We start from the raw sequence: 18,074 nt of genomic DNA, 5'->3' as shown, positions 1-18,074 counted from the left end.
CCTCTTAGGTCTTAAATGCTTCTCGTTTCTTGCTGAGTTTGGATTTCTCTGCTCAGGTGTGGGTACGGATTTTGGAATTCTACGCAAGTTCTTTGTTAAGTTGTGGAGTAACTAAGACATAATCTAATGCTCCATCTTGACCATATCTTGTAGACAAGCCCCCTACAGCAATATAGATCAGTTACATGCAGTTGTGGACTAACTTGAAACCCAGCTGATCTAGACTCTACCATATGGAGTCACTCTACCATTGCATTGAGGGGGTCTACTTGATGTTGTGTTTCTCAAGTTCTTGCTAGCAAAACATAAACTTCCATTACAATTTGCGCTATGCAAAAATATCCTCTGTGACAATTGATTTTTCACGATCAGTACAATTTTCAAGTGGAAGTTGAAGTTGCTCATAATTTAGCTGTCTCGAAGCTTCATATAACGCAATGCCAACACTTACAGAAAGATTGAGACATCTTACATACGTTTCAACCATTGGAATCCTAAGGGTTCCACCACCAAATGTTCCACTCTTGCAGTCTTGGAGGGCTTCAGGTGGTAGGCCGCTGGTTTCTGACCCAAATAAGAGAAAATCACCTTTTCTGTAAGAGAAATCCTGAAAATAGAACATTGTTTAGTCAATTTATGTGAGAACTGACAGCCTTTAAGATTTTCAGTGTGGGAGGGTAAATACAGTTCCGTATGCTATGAGAACACAACCTCTACAGGATGAGAGGCTATATGGTAGTTCCTTAACAGATTGAATAAAAGGAAAGACTAAGTCTTATGAAAGTTGCTGAATAATTGTCAATATGAAGCATCACTTTGGTTGTTTTCAGCCTACAATTCAAACATCGTAATTCATGATCTATATATCAGAAAAATAATATCATTTGAAAATGCAAGTGAATATTAAGTTGGTGCATATGAGAAAAGAATAATACAGAAATATGTTTTTGAGCATGTAGTACACAACAGTGACTGCTTAACAGTTTCATGCTCTCATGAAAGTTATACGACTTCTAAATGTCTCCATGAACGAATACCAAGCATTGTGAAGATCTCTTTATCGGTGGCATGGCATGACCAAATGAGTTTAACCAGCCAAATACAACACTGTATTTCTAGTTTATAGAAAAACACTCCTTCTCCAAAGTCTAATCCAATACTAATCAGATGGAAGATAATTTTGAATCAAAAATAAATTGTTCGGGCTGTTTACCTAAAGCACTAATGGCAGATTTCAAGACAAATTCGATTCACAGTCCATGGCCACAAACAAAATATAAGACAAAGAAAAAAGTATGTTGAATTACTGTTTCTTTCAGAAAATTATGTCTACCCAAGATAGCTAAACTAAGATGATTAAGACAATTCAGATGTATACTAAAAGTCGAAAACCACAAAATGTAAAACAAAAAACAAACAAACGGAAGCAGCCAAATGGTATCACTGCATATTTAAAATATGATGGAAAGGCTAAAGAACAAGAACGTACTGAATGAAATTTTGTTGCTCTCTTTGTAAATGCAAGCAACCGCTTTTCACCATCCTGTAGACATAATAGGAAAGAGCGAGAGAGAAAAAAAAGTCAGAAGCTATAAAACGACCTCAAAATCTCTTCTTCATTTTGAAATCAGACAAACATCACAAACCTGTTGCCTGAAGTAGTCTTGAAAGTCTGCCCATGAGCTGTGAACTTTAACGACCACATATCTAACGGTGGAAGTTAATTGACGAAAACAGGCAAAAGTTTTCTGTGATCTTAGTTAACTGAATAGGGAAGGATCATTTCAGTATTGTCAAAACACAAACACCCAAGATTGTTTCAGTATCATTAAGAGAAACACATTGATGCAAAAGCATCATTTCCTGCCTTCAACCCTAGTTTGGGAGAAAAAAAAAATGCAACCTTACAATCTCAATATGACAATTCAGATTATGAACTTCAAAGGCAATGTTGATGTCTTTGCATAGCTGATGCACAAGTAAAATTATAAATCTGAAACTGAGTTTTCAACAAGCACTCATCAATTTACAGGCGACAAAACAGATATTAAAATAAATTACAAGTTAAAGGATACGGCCAATAGTCCAATCCAGCACGCTTTAATTTTGTATCATCAATCTGAAAGCCCAATGGCTAATGAAGAAAAAAGACATGTTCAATAGAGGACATGAATAATCTAAAACCAGTAATGGAGAGAAAAGTGGCAATACCTACCCCAACTAGATGAAGCCCAACTGCTGATGCTGCACATGTTCTGGCAATGCAACCTGTATTTCCAGGAATCTGCCAAGGACAATATATATCTCAGAACCAGCCTCGAAAAATGATAGAAAACTCAGGTGAATTGCACAGCAATGAAAGAGAAGTATGTCTGCTACTCTAAACCAATTCTTAAGAAATCAAACTTACGAATTTGGAGGCAGCAAGGGCACGTAAAACTACCAAAAGGTTAGTGCTTTGGAGGCAAGAGTTACAGAGACAGAAGAATGAATGATACCCAAGTTATCAATTTAAGCATTTAGACCCCAACTCGTACTGTTCGAAAGTAAAACAAGATAAAACAACAACACTGGTATGAAGTAAGAGATTGAACCTGGGGAGACACGAGAACCACTTGAAGAATCTTAGTTTGGGAGACTTGCTTGAGTGCCTCCCCTGCCCCATGAGGAGCCAAAGAAGACTGTGAGCGAGTGGAGGAAAGAGTGACGCGGCGGAGTCTGAGGCGGTTGAGATGAGCAAAGTACATAGAGGCAAACAGAGGAGGTGCTGCTCCAGCCCTGGAGCGAAGAAATGGGTTAAGAGAGAAAGGGGTTGCTAGGGTTTTCAAGCTGCTGCTCTCCATTGCCTTGGCTCTTCTCTTCTCTTCTCTTCTCTACTCTACAAGAAGATGCCAGCTCCTTGCTCCACTTTGCTTTCCCAACACCCACAATGTATAAGTTTTTATCTTTATCATTATTTTTTATTTTAACCAAGTGTCCTGTCACGCATAAAAGACCAGGTTTGCAATCAACAAACTCGGATATAGAAATTCTGTAGTAGAGAAGAGGAAATCGAAGGGCAGGCAATTTTGTCACCGGGGTCGGAGATGGCGACACCGACATATTTTTAGTCAACGCCCAAAACTGAGCAACCGGCCGGCGCCTCGGAGGTTTTTTTTGGCCTTGTGCAAATTCCGGAATAAGTTCACTAGCCCACTCCACTAAGTTTTGATCAAATAACCTACTAAACTCTTTTGTTTAGATCAACTAAATTGTTCTCTTTTGTTCTGATCGATCAACTACACAAATGTGTATTATGAGTCGACCTCGTGCCTTTTTCAGGGACTTCAGATAAAATTAGAACGATAGATAGAAAAAAAGATAAGTCGAACTCGCGAACTCTCTATTACAACAAATAATTTATGACGCTTAACCGAGTGGTACTAGGAAATTCACCATGCATGGGTGCATTACACCTCCTTATTTATTAACCGTCCAAGGAGAGTTAGGAGACCAATATGAAAATAAAATTTTATGTCGATTCATTTTTTTTTGTAGTCGGTACAATTAACCATGGTGCATTGTCTAGAAAACAATAAAATTGGATTGTAGCAAAGTCTCAGTTAGTCCCGACAAACAGATGTGTCAAACTTTCTATGTTAACACAACGGTATTTATTATTCGGGCAAATTATAAAATAATACATATGTCATCATAAATTAGAGTAAGGTCACTACTTTTTCCTATTATAAAAAGGTTATTTCAATATCTCATTGATTTAGAAATTAAAAAATACTTAACAACGCTTAAAACAAAATTAGAAAATAGTCACTTTTTAAATATTTTCCAGATTTTTTTATTTTTTCTTACACACTTTCTCTTCTTATTTTTCTTTCTTTTTCTAATTTCGTCAATAATTTTGTTGTTCGGCGATAAATTTGAGCGTGGTTGGTACCGTTAGAAAGATCTCTCTCACCTCTTACATTTGATACCATACCCACTCTGAACTTATCACCGTTCAATGCACATCAACCCTCACAAGGGGCTGCCGCCGTCCATGGTGGTGCTCCAAGCAATTCCGGTGAAACCAGAGCTCAATGCTCTCTAATTATTCTTGTTATTCTCGTCTTCTGAGCATACTCATACCAATATCCTTTGAATTTTAATATAATTTTGCTTATTTAGACATTTCTCTCGACATGTCACACTCGCTGTCAGACATATGTCACACAACTTGTCGCACTAATTATCACACTACCTATCACACCTTATGTCGCTCCACATATCACACCCCTTATCACAATCCTGTCACACTACTTATCACATCCACTGTCACACCTCATGTCACACTACTTATCATACTACCTATCACATTAACTGTCACACCTCCAATCACACTATTTTACGTGACTATGTTGTAAGAATAAGAAGAAGAATAAAATGACTAAAAATAATGAACCTTTGTTTATTGTTATGTGATCTTGAACTTATCAAATATGATCCAAATAGCGACACATGTTGTCGTACAAAACATCACCAGTTATACTATTTGTCACACTACTATCACAATACATATCACACTACCTGTCACAACACAAATTAGTGTGACTAGTAGTGTGGCTAGTAATGTGGTTGGTAGTGTGACAGGTAACCTGATAGTCACACTGCAAATCACACTAACATTGTTTTGTGAATAGTAATGTGATAAAAAAAAGTCCACTAGGCACCCATCTTCTCCAACCTGCAAACTCCAACTGCAGATCGCTCCCTATAGATCTAAAAGCAATACCGGACGCTTGACTTAAGTCACAACACTCAACCAGGGAGCGATCTAGAAACGCATAGATTCTCCTCCAAATCCAAAAAGCCTAGAAAAGGACTAAGGAGGTGAAAAAGTCGACCTTCTGGCGTCGTGCGTGTTGTCTAATGGTGGAGTTGATTTTGGAGGCGCGTACAGTCCTTCTCCTCGCCATCATAACGCTACCTAGGCCACCGTCATCGTCCTCGATAAAGTCGCCGAACTTTGCGCTTGGTGCTCGAAGAGATAATCGTAGTCGGATTTGCGGCGGATTAGTGTCGAATCTCCAAGTGTCACTCCGGCGGCTAAAACGATGAGTGTAGCAGAGATGTCAATCTGGGTTTGTAGGGGGTGGAGCACAGTCGTATAGACGGAGGAGCGGGGAAGTCAAACTGAGTTTTTTCGTTAAAAGCCAATCTAGGTTATAACAGTGGCATATTGTAAATTTTCTAAACTTCAAGGGCAACGGTTTAAGTATTTTTAAAAATAGATTTTTTTTATAATTTTTAAAACTCAAGTGACTAGTATCACATGTGACTTTTTTCATTAGAAGTCCTTGTTATTTAACGAACAATAAAAAATAATAAATCCGAACAAAAAATAAAAAAAAAGGGAGAAAAGTTAAAAGTATAAATGTAAACGAAGCCTCTTAATCTGAAGGCCAAGTGGGTCTTCGCTTTCTCGTCCTCTAAACTCAGAGACAAGATACGTAACCGGCATCGGATTACGAATTCCCGATTAAGGCCAAGCCTCTTCTTGAAGGTTAGTTTCCGGTTAATCCAATTTCGATTTCTCTGCTTTTCCAGTTTTGCGATTCTTGATTTTTGTGGTTTGTGGCGATGCTCATCGTTTCGATGATGGTCAAATTAGGATCTGAGCTTCGTGTTTTGGATATGATATTCAATTGATTTTATGTTTATAGATTTGATTGGGTATCTGGTTCGTGTTTGACTTTTGCAGTTTCTGTGTTTGCATTTAGGTTTATATATTTCACACAGTTGGATTATCTCAATGTTTAATGATGATTATTTTTCAATTATCATTATTTTCAATAAAAAGAGAAATAATTTGACTGGATTTGATTGTGCTTTGATAAGAGGTGGTGGTGGTTTATGTTGATGTTTATGGATTGTGTCAACAATTGAATGGCTAATTCTCCTTTTGCTTTTAGAAGTGATAAATGGTGTCAAAGAACGACCTCTGTTTTATACTCATAGCTTTGAACTCATGTTCCTGTTTGTTTGTACACTAAACATATCACTTTCCTACTAGGCAGTAAAATTGTGGAAAGAACCAGAAAGATTAGCCAATTTGTTATTCAGTTTCAGCCTCAAGTGTTATGTATTAATTTTTTCAAGTGGAGTCTTGTTCCCTCGTATGTAACTAGGAAATTGTGTATTTTACTACCAGTATTTTATGAAATGTTGGGAGTTGGCCCTCCATTTTTGTCAATGACCATACTGAGTGTACACACACACGCACACACTAATTTTACTGTGTATATCCAGTAATGTATATCTGTTTAACTACTGGGTTCTCTGTGTGGATGTACTTTAGTCGTTAGATGTGGCCATCCTGGTTTAAAAGGGTCACCCATAGCATTACGAATCATGTAGGAGTAAATCTCTTCTTTTATCTTTACTTGATAAATTTTTCTTTGAAGAGGAAAACAACTTTAATAATGCTGCATATTGAAAACCAAACATTATTAGAGAGATCAGATATAAGCGTTACCATAATGTCTAAATAGCTTGAAAGCTGCTTGTCAAACAGTGGATTCCTGTAAACAGCCTTAGCGAACTTGTGTCTTTGCAAATGGACAAAGGAGTGACTCCTAGCCTCTTTGTTAATGATGGTTCATTCCTGGAAAGGTTCAAACAACTTCAGCAAGAAAAGGAAAATGGAAGGGGTGCGGCAGTAGAGGAGTCTAAGCTAGGTAAAGCTGTTTCAGGGAACCTTACCATTGGAAAAACCAGTACTGCATCAAAGGCTAATGATACACGCAAGACCACACATGCTGCTTCAGGTGGCAAACTTGCCTTCAGCTTGAAACAGAAGTCAAAGATTGTGACCGCTGCTGTTAAGTTGGGAGAAGATGAAGATGAAGATAGAACAGATGTTGTAAATCTTTCTGGCAATGCACCAACTAAACGACAAAAGTTGGGGCAGCCAGATGCGGCAGAGGAATTTTCTGGACAAGTTGATGTTGGTAATTACCACTTCTATGCTCTAGTCTGGTTTAATCACAATGAATTTTTTGTTTCAGTAAATGATTTTGCATTAACATTATGCCTGCGACCATTTATTTTTGTTTATATCACACAATGATGATACAGGAATCTATGTATCCACTCTCTCTGTTTCAACTTTTTAATTTGTGTCAGAGTTTCATTCAATTCTTTTTCATCTTTTTTTTTTCAAACTTTTACATCCTCCAAAAGACGGAATGTTTGTTCTTTTGTGAATTTCTTATCTGAATGTTATACTTGACATAATATTTTTTTTCCTCATTCGTCCATTGATTTTTTTATAGTTTACACATTCCCCGAGAAAACATTCTAATTCATGTTTTTCACATACGTAAGACTAGTTGGAGTGAATGGAGTCTAATAAAGTTTTGGTTCAATTAAATTTACATTTCCAGATAGAGTTCTTTCCCATATGTGGCTCTGAAGCCGCAGTTGCCAGCCTCTTTTGTATTTGAGTTATGTAGTTGAGAAAGGGAGGTCAAGCTTTTAGTTCCAAGCTTTGTCAAAATTAGTAACACTTATAAGAGACTTGGAACTGGCCCCTTCGTCAGGATGCTCTTATCGAGAAATTCATCTCAGTATTTGTCTTCCTTATTGATGAAGTAGTCTGGCTGAAGAAGATAAAACATACTTGAATATTTCTTGTCTCATGAATGCAGCTTATTCCTTAAGTTCCTATCAACATTGGTGGAATTGGAAAGAGATGTTCAAATGAAAGAATTGGCATATGTGGCACGCCTGCTACAAGAGTAATTTGCATTCCCTAGTTCATGCTATCAGTATTAATCAGTTTTATGAGTGATATGCAGCACCACCTTCCCCAAGTGATTCTACAGTGAAGATAGTTGCTGACAAACTCGCAAATTTTGTGGCTAAACACGGAAGGCAGTTTGAGCATATTACACGACAAAAAAATCCAGGAGATAACCCCTTCAAGTGAGTAGTCTATCAGTTTTGAATTATTAATAATTTCTGCTTTTTCAGATATATCTCTTGGCACATTAAGACCATGTTCCTGTAGGATTATGTAGTCACAACTTTATTATGACTTTCCCTAATTTTCTTGTTGTCTGCCCTGTTATTTAATGCTGGCTCATAAGCACTACGCACTATCATTGTGATTTGTTCGCAGATTCTTATTTGATGAGAGCTGTGCTGATTACAAGTATTATGAATATCGGCTTGCCATTGAGGAGAAAACCCTCAAACAGACCAGGGAGGTTGAATCATCACGTAATGGTATTTCAAACATATATTAAACAATATTCATTAAATCATGTGTGCATCTTTAAGTAGGTTGAAGCATTGTTATTTGGTGTTCCCAGAGTATTTGTGCGTGTAAAGAGATTTAAATACAAGTTCCTGTATCTGTTCTATGTCCGGCTTGGTCGAGTGGTCATCTTTCATATTTCTTATAAATTACTGAATGGTAGTCACAGGTTATAACTAGAAAAATGGTGATGAACCAGAAGCTCAGGTTTTATGTTTCGTGAAACTTCCCAATTTGTTTTGCTCCTCTCTATATTTGCATGCCCTTGGTATGTTTGGTTCCTTGGTGTGGTCTTGTGGTCTCCCTTGGAGTGCCCGTTTGTTTTACTTATCTCCAATGCTGCTGCAGTTTTATATGTACTTTGGTGTTTCATGATTTATCAAACTGCAATAAAAGCTTTTTACAAAACAACAACAGAGATTGACATCTCTTCCTGGTTTTGGAAGACTGAGGTTGTGGGGTGTCATTTTGTAGGAGGTTCAAGCACAGCTTCTAAATCCACAAGTGGTTCCCTACGGTCTAATTCGAAGCAGCCTAGTTACCAGACTCCTGCGTCTGCATTGTATGAAGCCCCTGAGGATCCAACATATGGGAATTCACTGGGAAAGACAGGTGTGTGGTGTAACATTTTATGTTGCTATAGTCACATTCTTCATTGGAGAAACTTCATGCCTTGAACTTTTGCCTTAAGAATCATTTAATACGTAATGGGGGGATATTGCTCTTGTGAGTTGTTGATGTACTTCAATTATTTTAAATATTTTCTTTTGTGTTTCCGTGTTTCTTGCGAAGCTTACCTGTAATTGCTTGCTATACCTAATAAATCTCTGGGTTTGAAAGTACTGTTGGTTACTCTGTTCATTTGTGTTGGTTACTCCATTTATCTTGATGTTTTCAGAGGTTTTTAATTGAGTAGAACTTTTACTTTCTGTCTTTTGTTTTCCCTTCATTTCTTGAACTTATGATTTATACCTCCATTTTTAGGCGAGTCTACTGCGCCAACAGGTTCAGATCCAATTGCCATGATGGAATACTATGTGAAAAAGGCAGCACAAGAAGAGCGAAGGAGACAACCTAAACATTCTAAAGACGAAATGCCTCCACCTGCATCTCTTCAAGGTTCATATATGCTAGTGATTGAAACCAGAAATTTGCCTGTTGTTATTACATTTAACTATTATAAACATGTTGTATATCTGGTCCTTTGGTGTGGGATTTTCTCGTATAAAATACGTTACATCTTCATCTTTTGGCACAGCACTTTCAGGTAAAAAAGGCCACCACATGGGGGATTACATCCCCCAAGAAGAGCTGGAGAAGTTCATGGCTGCTTGTAATGATGCTGCTGCGCAGAAAGCTACCAAAGAAGCTGCAGATAGGGCCAAAATTCAAGCTGATAATGTGGGTCATAAACTCTTGTCTAAAATGGGTTGGAAAGAAGGTAAATTACATTATGTTCAGTATTCATATGACGATATAGTGTCCTCACACGAGGAGAAACCTGATGGATGAATCTGGACTTCAGGTGAGGGTCTGGGAAGCTCCAGAAGAGGAATTTCAGATCCCATAATGGCAGGTAATGTTAAGAAGGACAATTTGGGGGTTGGTGCTCAACAACCTGGAGAGGTGACCCCTGAAGATGATATATACGAGCAGTATAAGAAGCGGATGATGCTTGGTTACCGTCACAGACCTAATCCTCTGGTACTACAATTCTTACTTCCTCATATTCTCCCTTTGTATGTTTTATTTATTTTGTCATTTTGTGTTTCATATGCGATCCTCTTGACACGCTATTTTGGGTTGCAGAACAATCCGCGCAAAGCATATTATTGAATGCAAATTACACTGTCCAAGCCTATATATATCTGATGGTTTCAGAAGTCGGTGGTTGTTGAACTCATGGAGTAAAAGAAAATTGGATTGATAAATCGTGATGGAACAAATTTGTATTTGAAGTCAACATTTTGTTAAGAATCAGTGTTGATCAAAATAAAGGATCAGTTTCTTAAGTTTTTTATTCTTTTGTGGATACATTTCCTTAGAACTACAAGTTCTGTAACTGATGCTTAGTTGCCTAAAGTTCCGCTTTGGATTTGGTGATGGTTTCATCACACTGGAATCTAAAGACAGGTGCAAGATTGTTATCGAAAGGTTCTACGTTTCGCTTTACAGAGCTTTTATATATCTTTAACCGTGTTAATCCATAGATAAGGACTGATTTTCTAGTGATCTACATATTAATTGATTGACATCATCAACGTTCCAGTTGGCCCAGCGTTACCACATGTGACCGCTAATTGTTTAAGCCACCTAAAACTCTTGGTTGTACTCTTTCATGAAATCAAATGAAACTCAAAGCTTGCTGATGCCATCAAGCTATAACTTGAAACAGATTGAGATTTCCACAACCACACTAACATATGTTACGTTCTCCTATTATGTTGTCACTGAAATAGCAAATGAATTTTTATAATACAAAATGAACTCGCGTTTCTTCCTTTGCCGTTTTCCTTTTGCTTGCAAACATGGGGAGAAATCACGTAAGAAGGATTTGAATTAACTGTGTTTCTGTTAACTTGAACAACTGCACTTGGACTTTATATCCTTGAGTGTCTGCACCAAAAATTAAAGACATTCTCAGAGGAAAGATATAGGTGGTTGGCTTTCATGAGGATTGCACTCAAATTTATTTATACCTTAACCTGTTTCTGCAGGTCTTTAATGGACTCAACTGCCCGATCCAACATTTCTGCCGTGTTCGTTTGCTGCCAGGGACATGTAGAATTAGCCATTCAGGAAAACATGCATGCAGATACAAAATTTGTGATCAATGTGGAAAGTTCTATTCTACCTTGTCCATGTTTGGGAAAAGATCTTGCAGTTTCCTCATTCTTTCACTGATCCGCGTTCTTCTCATCTGAAATATGATCAGTGGTCAAGGATCAGAACAACAGTCTCGCTAATACGATAATGTAATGCTAATGAAGTAATGTGTTTAATGAGATTTACCCTCTCTGCAATGCTTCGTGGGTGAGTTGCAAAGCCTCTTTTGGCACGAATTTTGCATGGAATGGAATCTTGAAACTCTAAAAGCTTCTCCATACCAGGCATCTCAAAATGTGTAGGCAAGCTCGAATGCTGAGTAAGACCGTGACTGCGGTGTCCAAAATTTGCCACCTGTTGGAAAAAAAGAAGAAGAAAAATACTAAGGTGAACAACAGGGCGACCCAGCAGTTTGCCAAGGCAAGAGGATTAGAGAGTAAGATCACAAGAAGTGATGAAAGGAGTTCAAGAACTACCTGAGTGTCCAATGCAGTAGTAGTACTAGCAAAATTGTTCCCATCATTATCTCTGCCTCTTTTGAGGTCATGAAATGTAGAATTGTCCCAAGTATCATTTGAATAGGCAGGTATGTAATGTGAACTGACACCATTAGTAGCATTTCCTAAAATTTGTTCTGATTCACCACCTTCTCCTATGTTTCGATTCCCAGTCTCAGCAATTCTAGGCAAATGTCTCGACTCTCTTGAGTATTGGGGTGAAGCAGACGAGAAGCTAAATTGGGAATTCAATCTAGCAGTTGACGGACTAGCTTCTCCATTTGTACCATTGCTTACTCCAAAACTTGAAGTATCTTTCATTAGACTGAAGCCTGTTTGTCATTGTATTAAAGTGATATTTAGAACACAAATTAACACAACCAAGAGAATGTAGTGACAACAACTCTCCAAGTTGAACCATGCAAGTCACATCAACTTAACCCTACTGTCTTCCCCACACATGCTCTGCAATATCTTTTGGTGACTAGATGAGCATTCAATCAGATGAAAAGGAGAAGGAAAATGAATAGTGGGAAGCATGGGAAGGGTAAGCAATAGAGAAAGAGAAGCATCGAAAAGGTAACCTGAAATGGAAAAACCAAACTAAAACAGAACTCATGTGATGGAGATCAGTTGTGCTTTCCAGCCAAGTAAAGATGATTTGAGAGATGTTTAATTAACCAACCAATTACAAGTTGAGAAAACCATGCTATATTTAGTCAAACATAAATGCATTTGCAGCCAAGTTTACAAAAAGCAACTTAGATCACAATTATCTCAACTTGTTAAATGTTTTAAAAGTTAATGGGAGTCATGTGAGCAAGAGCAACAAAAAAGTTCATACCATTGTCAACGTTTAAGTTGGCGAGGAATCCAGCTGGGGAGCTACTTTGCCTAACAAGATTAGAGCGATTTCCAACTCCCATTTTTGATTGCATTGAGTTCTCGAAGCAGGTAGATTTGACAGCGCCATAGGAGGAGGCATTAGCATTATCTAAAGGATGAACTTGTTGAGTCGGGTACATCATCTGAGGAGAATTCGAGTAACCATTCTGTTTCGAAACAGAGTCCCCTGCTTCTTGCTTCACAGGCCTTTCTTGGAACAGATGATGAGCGCTGTTATTGAAACCATTGTTACTATCAGGTGCATTACATGAAGAAACGAACCTTGCCGAGACGGTTTCAACTTCCGAGCTGGAAGGTCGAGGATATTGAAAATCTCGAAAATCCTCACATCCAGCACCACCATTATTGTCCACAAGGTCCAGCAGAACTGAGCTCGGAGCAGACCGATACCGCATTAGTCCAGAGCTCGGTTGCAGCTGCTGTGACTGTTGTTGTTGGTGAAAACCATGTGATGAATCCAATAAGAACTCTGTGTGCTTCTTCCTCAACTCTGCCTCTGAAGACTTAAAATGTGGACTGTAAAAAAGGCTACTCATAGTATGATGCAGATCCTGGACAGAACCACAGTTTCTTGTTTTCTTTCTTTTGAGCTATGAAGCTTTAATCTCTGTAGAACTCAAAGACAATATAACAATCGAGTGGTAGGGGTCAGCTTCATCTGCTTGAGACTTGATTTTGAGAAGCACCCAGATAAGATCTAGTTGTTGCTTGAGCTAAACTGACACCAAATCTGCATATCAAAGTAAGAGATTAGCAAGAGTACAGAGTACTATCCCGAATGAAAAAGCTTCAAACTTGAAAATTTGACATTGCATACCAGAGTTCAACTGTGAAGATGGGAACAAGCTCTGAGGGTTGTCGGTGAGTAGAGGCCAAATGGGCAGAGTTGGCAGTACAGATCAAACAGGAAAACCAGGTCTGGTGGAACAACAGAGGAGAAAGTCAGAATCTTTATGGAGTTTTGGCGAGTCCTATCTACTGCAATCAAAACTGACTTGAAGACAAGATTCCTGTTTGATAAACAAACATGAATTGGACAATATTAGCCAAAACACTGAAGCTTGAATTATAATGATGCAAGTACCTCCTATGAGTCCTATCCAATATAACTGGGTCTGAATCTAAGTCAGCAACCAACAGTTTCCTTTGGGAAAGAAAGCTTGGAGTAGCAGTAAAACAGGAATAACGCACTGTGTGATGTGAGTAGTGTGATACCATATATGTACTAGGTTTGCTCCATGATTGCCCCGCAAATTATGGTTTTGTTACTCTAATGCCATCCACCCATGATGGCATCCATGTCACGTCAGCACAGGAGTTGCCCAAACTAACCCTCTCCCCTCGAACTGGGACTTCTGTTTGCTGCGGAAGAAACAAAGATGTTTTTGTTCTTCCCCTATCCTTCTTTTCTTTATTGATGATTTTTTTCTTTTCTTTAATTTCTTGTTTATCTTATTGATGGGGATATATAACAAATAGAAATCCTCCTATTTGTGATAGAGTTTTGCTTTAATTTATGGGGAAATTCTATGGTGCAGCCCTGCATACCATACATATCTCTAATCCACCATTTATACACCCACGTGCATTTTAAGACACCATCTATCTACCGTCCGATTCGATATGTATGGTATGCAGCGCTGTACTATAGACGAATTCTAATTTATGCTTGAAAGCAACTTTTGAGAAGAGATAATGGTATAGGGTGCTTTGCTTATGGACCAAGCGACTCTTTGAGTCTGGACAAGACTAGTCTGCTCCCTCTGAGGCTCCTTATGATTGGAGTAAAACTACTAAAACAAATTGCGGCTTCTAAACATAAAACAGAAACTGGTTTTGGTTTTTGGTTTAAGGGAAGAGACACTGATGGGTGCATGCATTTTATCTTTGCTTAATTAGCTAAACGTACACCAAGGATATCAACAACCAGAGAATTGACAAGAGATCAATCCCTTCGATGATTCATGCACTTTTGGGTGCCAGAAAGGGGCTGCTAAATTTCTTTTGTTCATAAAAGTGAGTTTCAGATAGGAATATGCATCCAAAGAACATATGCTCTATATTGCCGTAAATATTCGCGCGCGGTTGTAATCGAATAAACAAAAAGGTGGAACACACTGAGTCACAAGACACTGAAGCGTTTGTAATTTAGAGGAGGTTTAGGGTTTTGGTAGCTGGATCAACAGTGCTCCAATTATCATATCCCTATAAGTTCAGTATCCAGTAGAACAGTACATGCAGCACCAGCTAGGTCTGTTAATTGGTTAATGTACTAACGCTGCGTCACTTGCATGATCATCAATTCGAATAATGAAAGCTAGATCGATGATGATAAGCCACTGCTGCGGCCGCCTTGGTTTTGAGGTATTAGAAAGAGAGGTACGTTCTTAATTATGGAGGACGTTGGGACATGAGGTTGACCTTATAGATATGGATCGACATGCTCACATGCATATGCAAGCATACATATGAAGTTATGAACGCATAGAGCGACAGGGTCATCAACTCATCATAAACGTCCAAAGGCGAGGACCTAATTCATTATCCCCATGCCAGTAGTTGATCGCTTAATTACGATAATCGTTACCTCCCTTTCACCCGGTAATGGGACAAATAGATCGAAGACTCGGGTCGACTGATCACAAAACCTCCTTACGTAAAGAACGGTTTTGCATAAATGTATAAGACTATAGTTAATTACCTTTCATTTTCTGGTGATCAATGACATTTGAGTTGACATTGCCGCTTTGAGAGTATTCAGAATTGAATGTAATACGTAGATTAATCAAAGTTACGTATGCCATTATTAGTTTGGAGTTTGGACCGATCGAGTATCCTCGAGTTTATATTCATCGAGTCTGTATCAAATCTCCAATATTTTTCCCTATGTAGCACGGATACGGACACGAGTGTCTGTATTGGATACAATTCGATACGCGGACACGAAAAATCAAATTTTTATTGGACACAGACACATTAATTGAATTTTAAAAAAAAATATACCTAATTAGATATTATTTTCTGAAAATTAATTTTGGGTTTGGGTTTTGATTTAAGGGCCTTGTGTGCAACCCAACTCTTGAAGCCTAAGACCCGAGCCCAATATCGGAGCCCAAATCATTTTCATATCTAATCCATAACATGAAGTTTCTTATACTTGATCACAACTAAGTATAATAAGGAAAAGTGAATACCTAATCCCCATTCTCTCTCTTCTACATCTTCTCTTCAGTCTTTCACTTCACCTTCTCTGCCTCTTTTTAATTCTCCCAAATACTCAGAGACTCTCATCTCTCTCTTTCACTTCGCTCAGCCTTCTACCCCTTCTCCATGCCTTCGCTCTCTCCTAGTCTCCCTTGCGAGCAGTCTTCATGTTCTATTATTTTGAAATTCATGTTTGATACTAGATTTGCTGGGTTTCAATTTTAGATATTGGCTTCTTGTTCACATAAGTTTCGGATTGGCTCAAAACCGATCTGATCTGACCCAAAATTTCCACTACCAGAATTAATGACTTAGATGACAACGACATTTCGTCGCATAAGATCTTATTTTCGTCGTATTAAGTCATTAGGCGACAAAATTTTTGTCATCTAAGTTTCGTCAAGTAGACGTTGTCACACAAGTACTTAGATGACGATATTAGGTATTTCGTCACCTAAGCTCACATGTAAGATGACAAAACTACGCCTGTCACGTTATTACCAAAATGACGAAATTTTAATACTTAAATGACGACATATTTGTTGTCGCGTTACTACTAAAGTGACAAGGTGTAATTCTTAAGCGACGAGATGTATTATGTCACCTGATATCTAAGATGATGAATTACAGTACTTAGACTTGTCGTCACCATGTTTGTTAGCCAACGAACTTTGATGATCTATAATGACGAAATTTGTCGTTAACTTAGGTGTAAGACGACGAAATATAAGCCAACGAGAAAAGAGTTTGTCACCTTAATTTTCTTATTTATTTATTAATAATTAATTTGTATTAAATGGATTATAATTTGAATCTAATATAATAAATCAAATATTGATGTGAATGATCAATTTCAAACAAGATTATCATATATATATAGAAAGGGTCCCTTGAGTACAATAACCTAGCTAGCAAGCAAGTTTTTGTAGATCATTGAGTTTAGATGATGATCTACATCCATATATCACATACAAAAGATCATATATAGAGGATGATCTACCTCTGTACAAAACATCATAGTGCTAGGCTAGTACAGAGTTTAAGCAATTAAAAAATTCAACTACCAATGCTAAGGGAACCATTCTCACCACCTTCATCCTCATCTTCATTTGAGGGAGGCTGAGGCGGGAATGATGGTGGCTCACATCCAAATGTCTCCAACATGAATTTCATCACCCACTTGAGTTTCTCATTGGCTTGTACAAATTCCTCTCTTGCCTTCCGGGCCTCCTCCTTCGCTTCTTGAGCTTCTTGCTTAGCTTGTTCGACCTCCTCATCAACCATGACAGTTGATTGGCGACGTGAGGCTGACGCATGTGATGAAGAAGTCACACCAAAACTGCCTACTCCTCCCAACCCCCGAATATGACCATTGTTTCGATGTCCCAGTGCATCTCGAAGAACTTGAGCTTGAGTGGGAACGTCAAAATAGTTAATATACATCTCCTCCAGATGGTCAGGGTGCTTCTCCTTCACTTCTCTCATCACCTTGTTGAACTCCTCATTAATCTTCTTCTGCATATTAAACAATAGCACTTTATTAAGACATTAAGGAGCATCAATCTCTAAAAGACATGGCAGCAACATATTGATATGTTAAAGGTGAAAAATATGCAGCTGATGTTACACATTGAATATAACCAAAGTTGAAAATGAATAAGTTGAAGATAAGCATACTATGCAAGTGAAGACCACATGTATAGTTTGTGTAAAGATTACTGGACCAGATCTGGTCATACTGTGCTCAAATCGAAAGCACAAAACCAACATACATACATCAATATGATTACTGTTATGACTTGCTAGAACTCAATGAGTTTATCTTCAGCTATTATGCATTGCTTTTTCTTAAATGACTAGCACTGTTGTAAATCATGTCTATACATTTCAGGCTGATGTTGATGAAAATGGATCGATTGATTACATTGAATTTATATATGCTACTATGCATAGACAAAGACTAGAGAGAGATGAACACATGTACAAAGCATTTCAGTATTTTGACAAGGATAACAGTGGGTGAGTTGAAAAATCTTAATATAAAATTCTATCTATCTGAATGGGTTTCTGCTTCTTATCAAGTTTTAATTACTTGATTGATTTACAAGAGCAGAAGTATTGCAGGGTTTGTATTCTACATCATTTTTTCATAGAGAGAAGTTAATCAGTTCATCACTGTCAATTTCAACTAACAGGTACATAACAATTTCAATAAAGAATTTTTCTTTGTATCTTTCATGCTGACCTCAGTACCAATATCTTTTATGGGTGATTACTATTATATTTTTGATCTGACATGCTTCTACACCCACAAGATTTCAATACTGTTAACTCACTAAGCTTAT

General features: G+C 37.8%; 3 protein-coding genes across 4 annotated transcripts; 1 reads left to right on the top strand and 2 right to left on the bottom strand.

Annotated features, from left to right (window-relative positions):
* Positions 1-219: 219 nt before the first annotated feature.
* Positions 220-2,893, bottom strand: LOC126802464 (uncharacterized). The gene is made up of 6 exons (XM_050530101.1): positions 2,595-2,893; positions 2,216-2,284; positions 2,076-2,134; positions 1,647-1,707; positions 1,490-1,543; positions 220-607 (listed from the first exon to the last, which is right to left on the bottom strand). The coding sequence occupies exons 1-6, from the start codon at positions 2,841-2,843 to the stop codon at positions 329-331; spliced, it is 771 nt and encodes a 256-aa protein (XP_050386058.1). The 5' UTR covers positions 2,844-2,893; the 3' UTR covers positions 220-328.
* Positions 2,894-5,395: 2,502 nt separating this feature from the next.
* On the top strand, positions 5,396-10,468 carry LOC126802452 (SURP and G-patch domain-containing protein 1-like protein). Of its 2 annotated transcripts, none has more exons than XM_050530084.1 (9): positions 5,396-5,539; positions 6,551-6,986; positions 7,836-7,962; positions 8,159-8,259; positions 8,771-8,908; positions 9,281-9,415; positions 9,555-9,737; positions 9,822-10,000; positions 10,106-10,468. In XM_050530084.1, exons 2-9 carry the CDS (start codon positions 6,593-6,595, stop codon positions 10,130-10,132), a joined length of 1,284 nt encoding a protein of 427 aa, XP_050386041.1. In that variant the 5' UTR covers positions 5,396-5,539; positions 6,551-6,592; the 3' UTR covers positions 10,133-10,468. The 2 variants fall into 2 exon arrangements, with proteins under 2 accessions (XP_050386041.1, XP_050386040.1); XM_050530083.1 differs by having other exon boundaries at positions 8,159-8,265.
* Positions 10,469-10,678: 210 nt separating this feature from the next.
* LOC126802451 (transcription factor bHLH130-like) lies at positions 10,679-13,596 on the bottom strand. Its single transcript, XM_050530082.1, has 7 exons — positions 13,343-13,596; positions 12,464-13,255; positions 11,599-11,951; positions 11,309-11,476; positions 11,151-11,216; positions 10,996-11,064; positions 10,679-10,912 (listed from the first exon to the last, which is right to left on the bottom strand). The coding sequence occupies exons 2-7, from the start codon at positions 13,059-13,061 to the stop codon at positions 10,871-10,873; spliced, it is 1,296 nt and encodes a 431-aa protein (XP_050386039.1). The 5' UTR covers positions 13,062-13,255; positions 13,343-13,596; the 3' UTR covers positions 10,679-10,870.
* Between the last annotated feature and the right edge of the window lie 4,478 nt (positions 13,597-18,074).

Source organism: Argentina anserina, chromosome 7 (assembly GCF_933775445.1).
Source record: "Argentina anserina chromosome 7, drPotAnse1.1, whole genome shotgun sequence".
Classification (NCBI taxonomy): Eukaryota; Viridiplantae; Streptophyta; class Magnoliopsida; order Rosales; family Rosaceae; genus Argentina; species Argentina anserina.
This window is presented reverse-complemented; position numbering and strand designations above follow the sequence as displayed.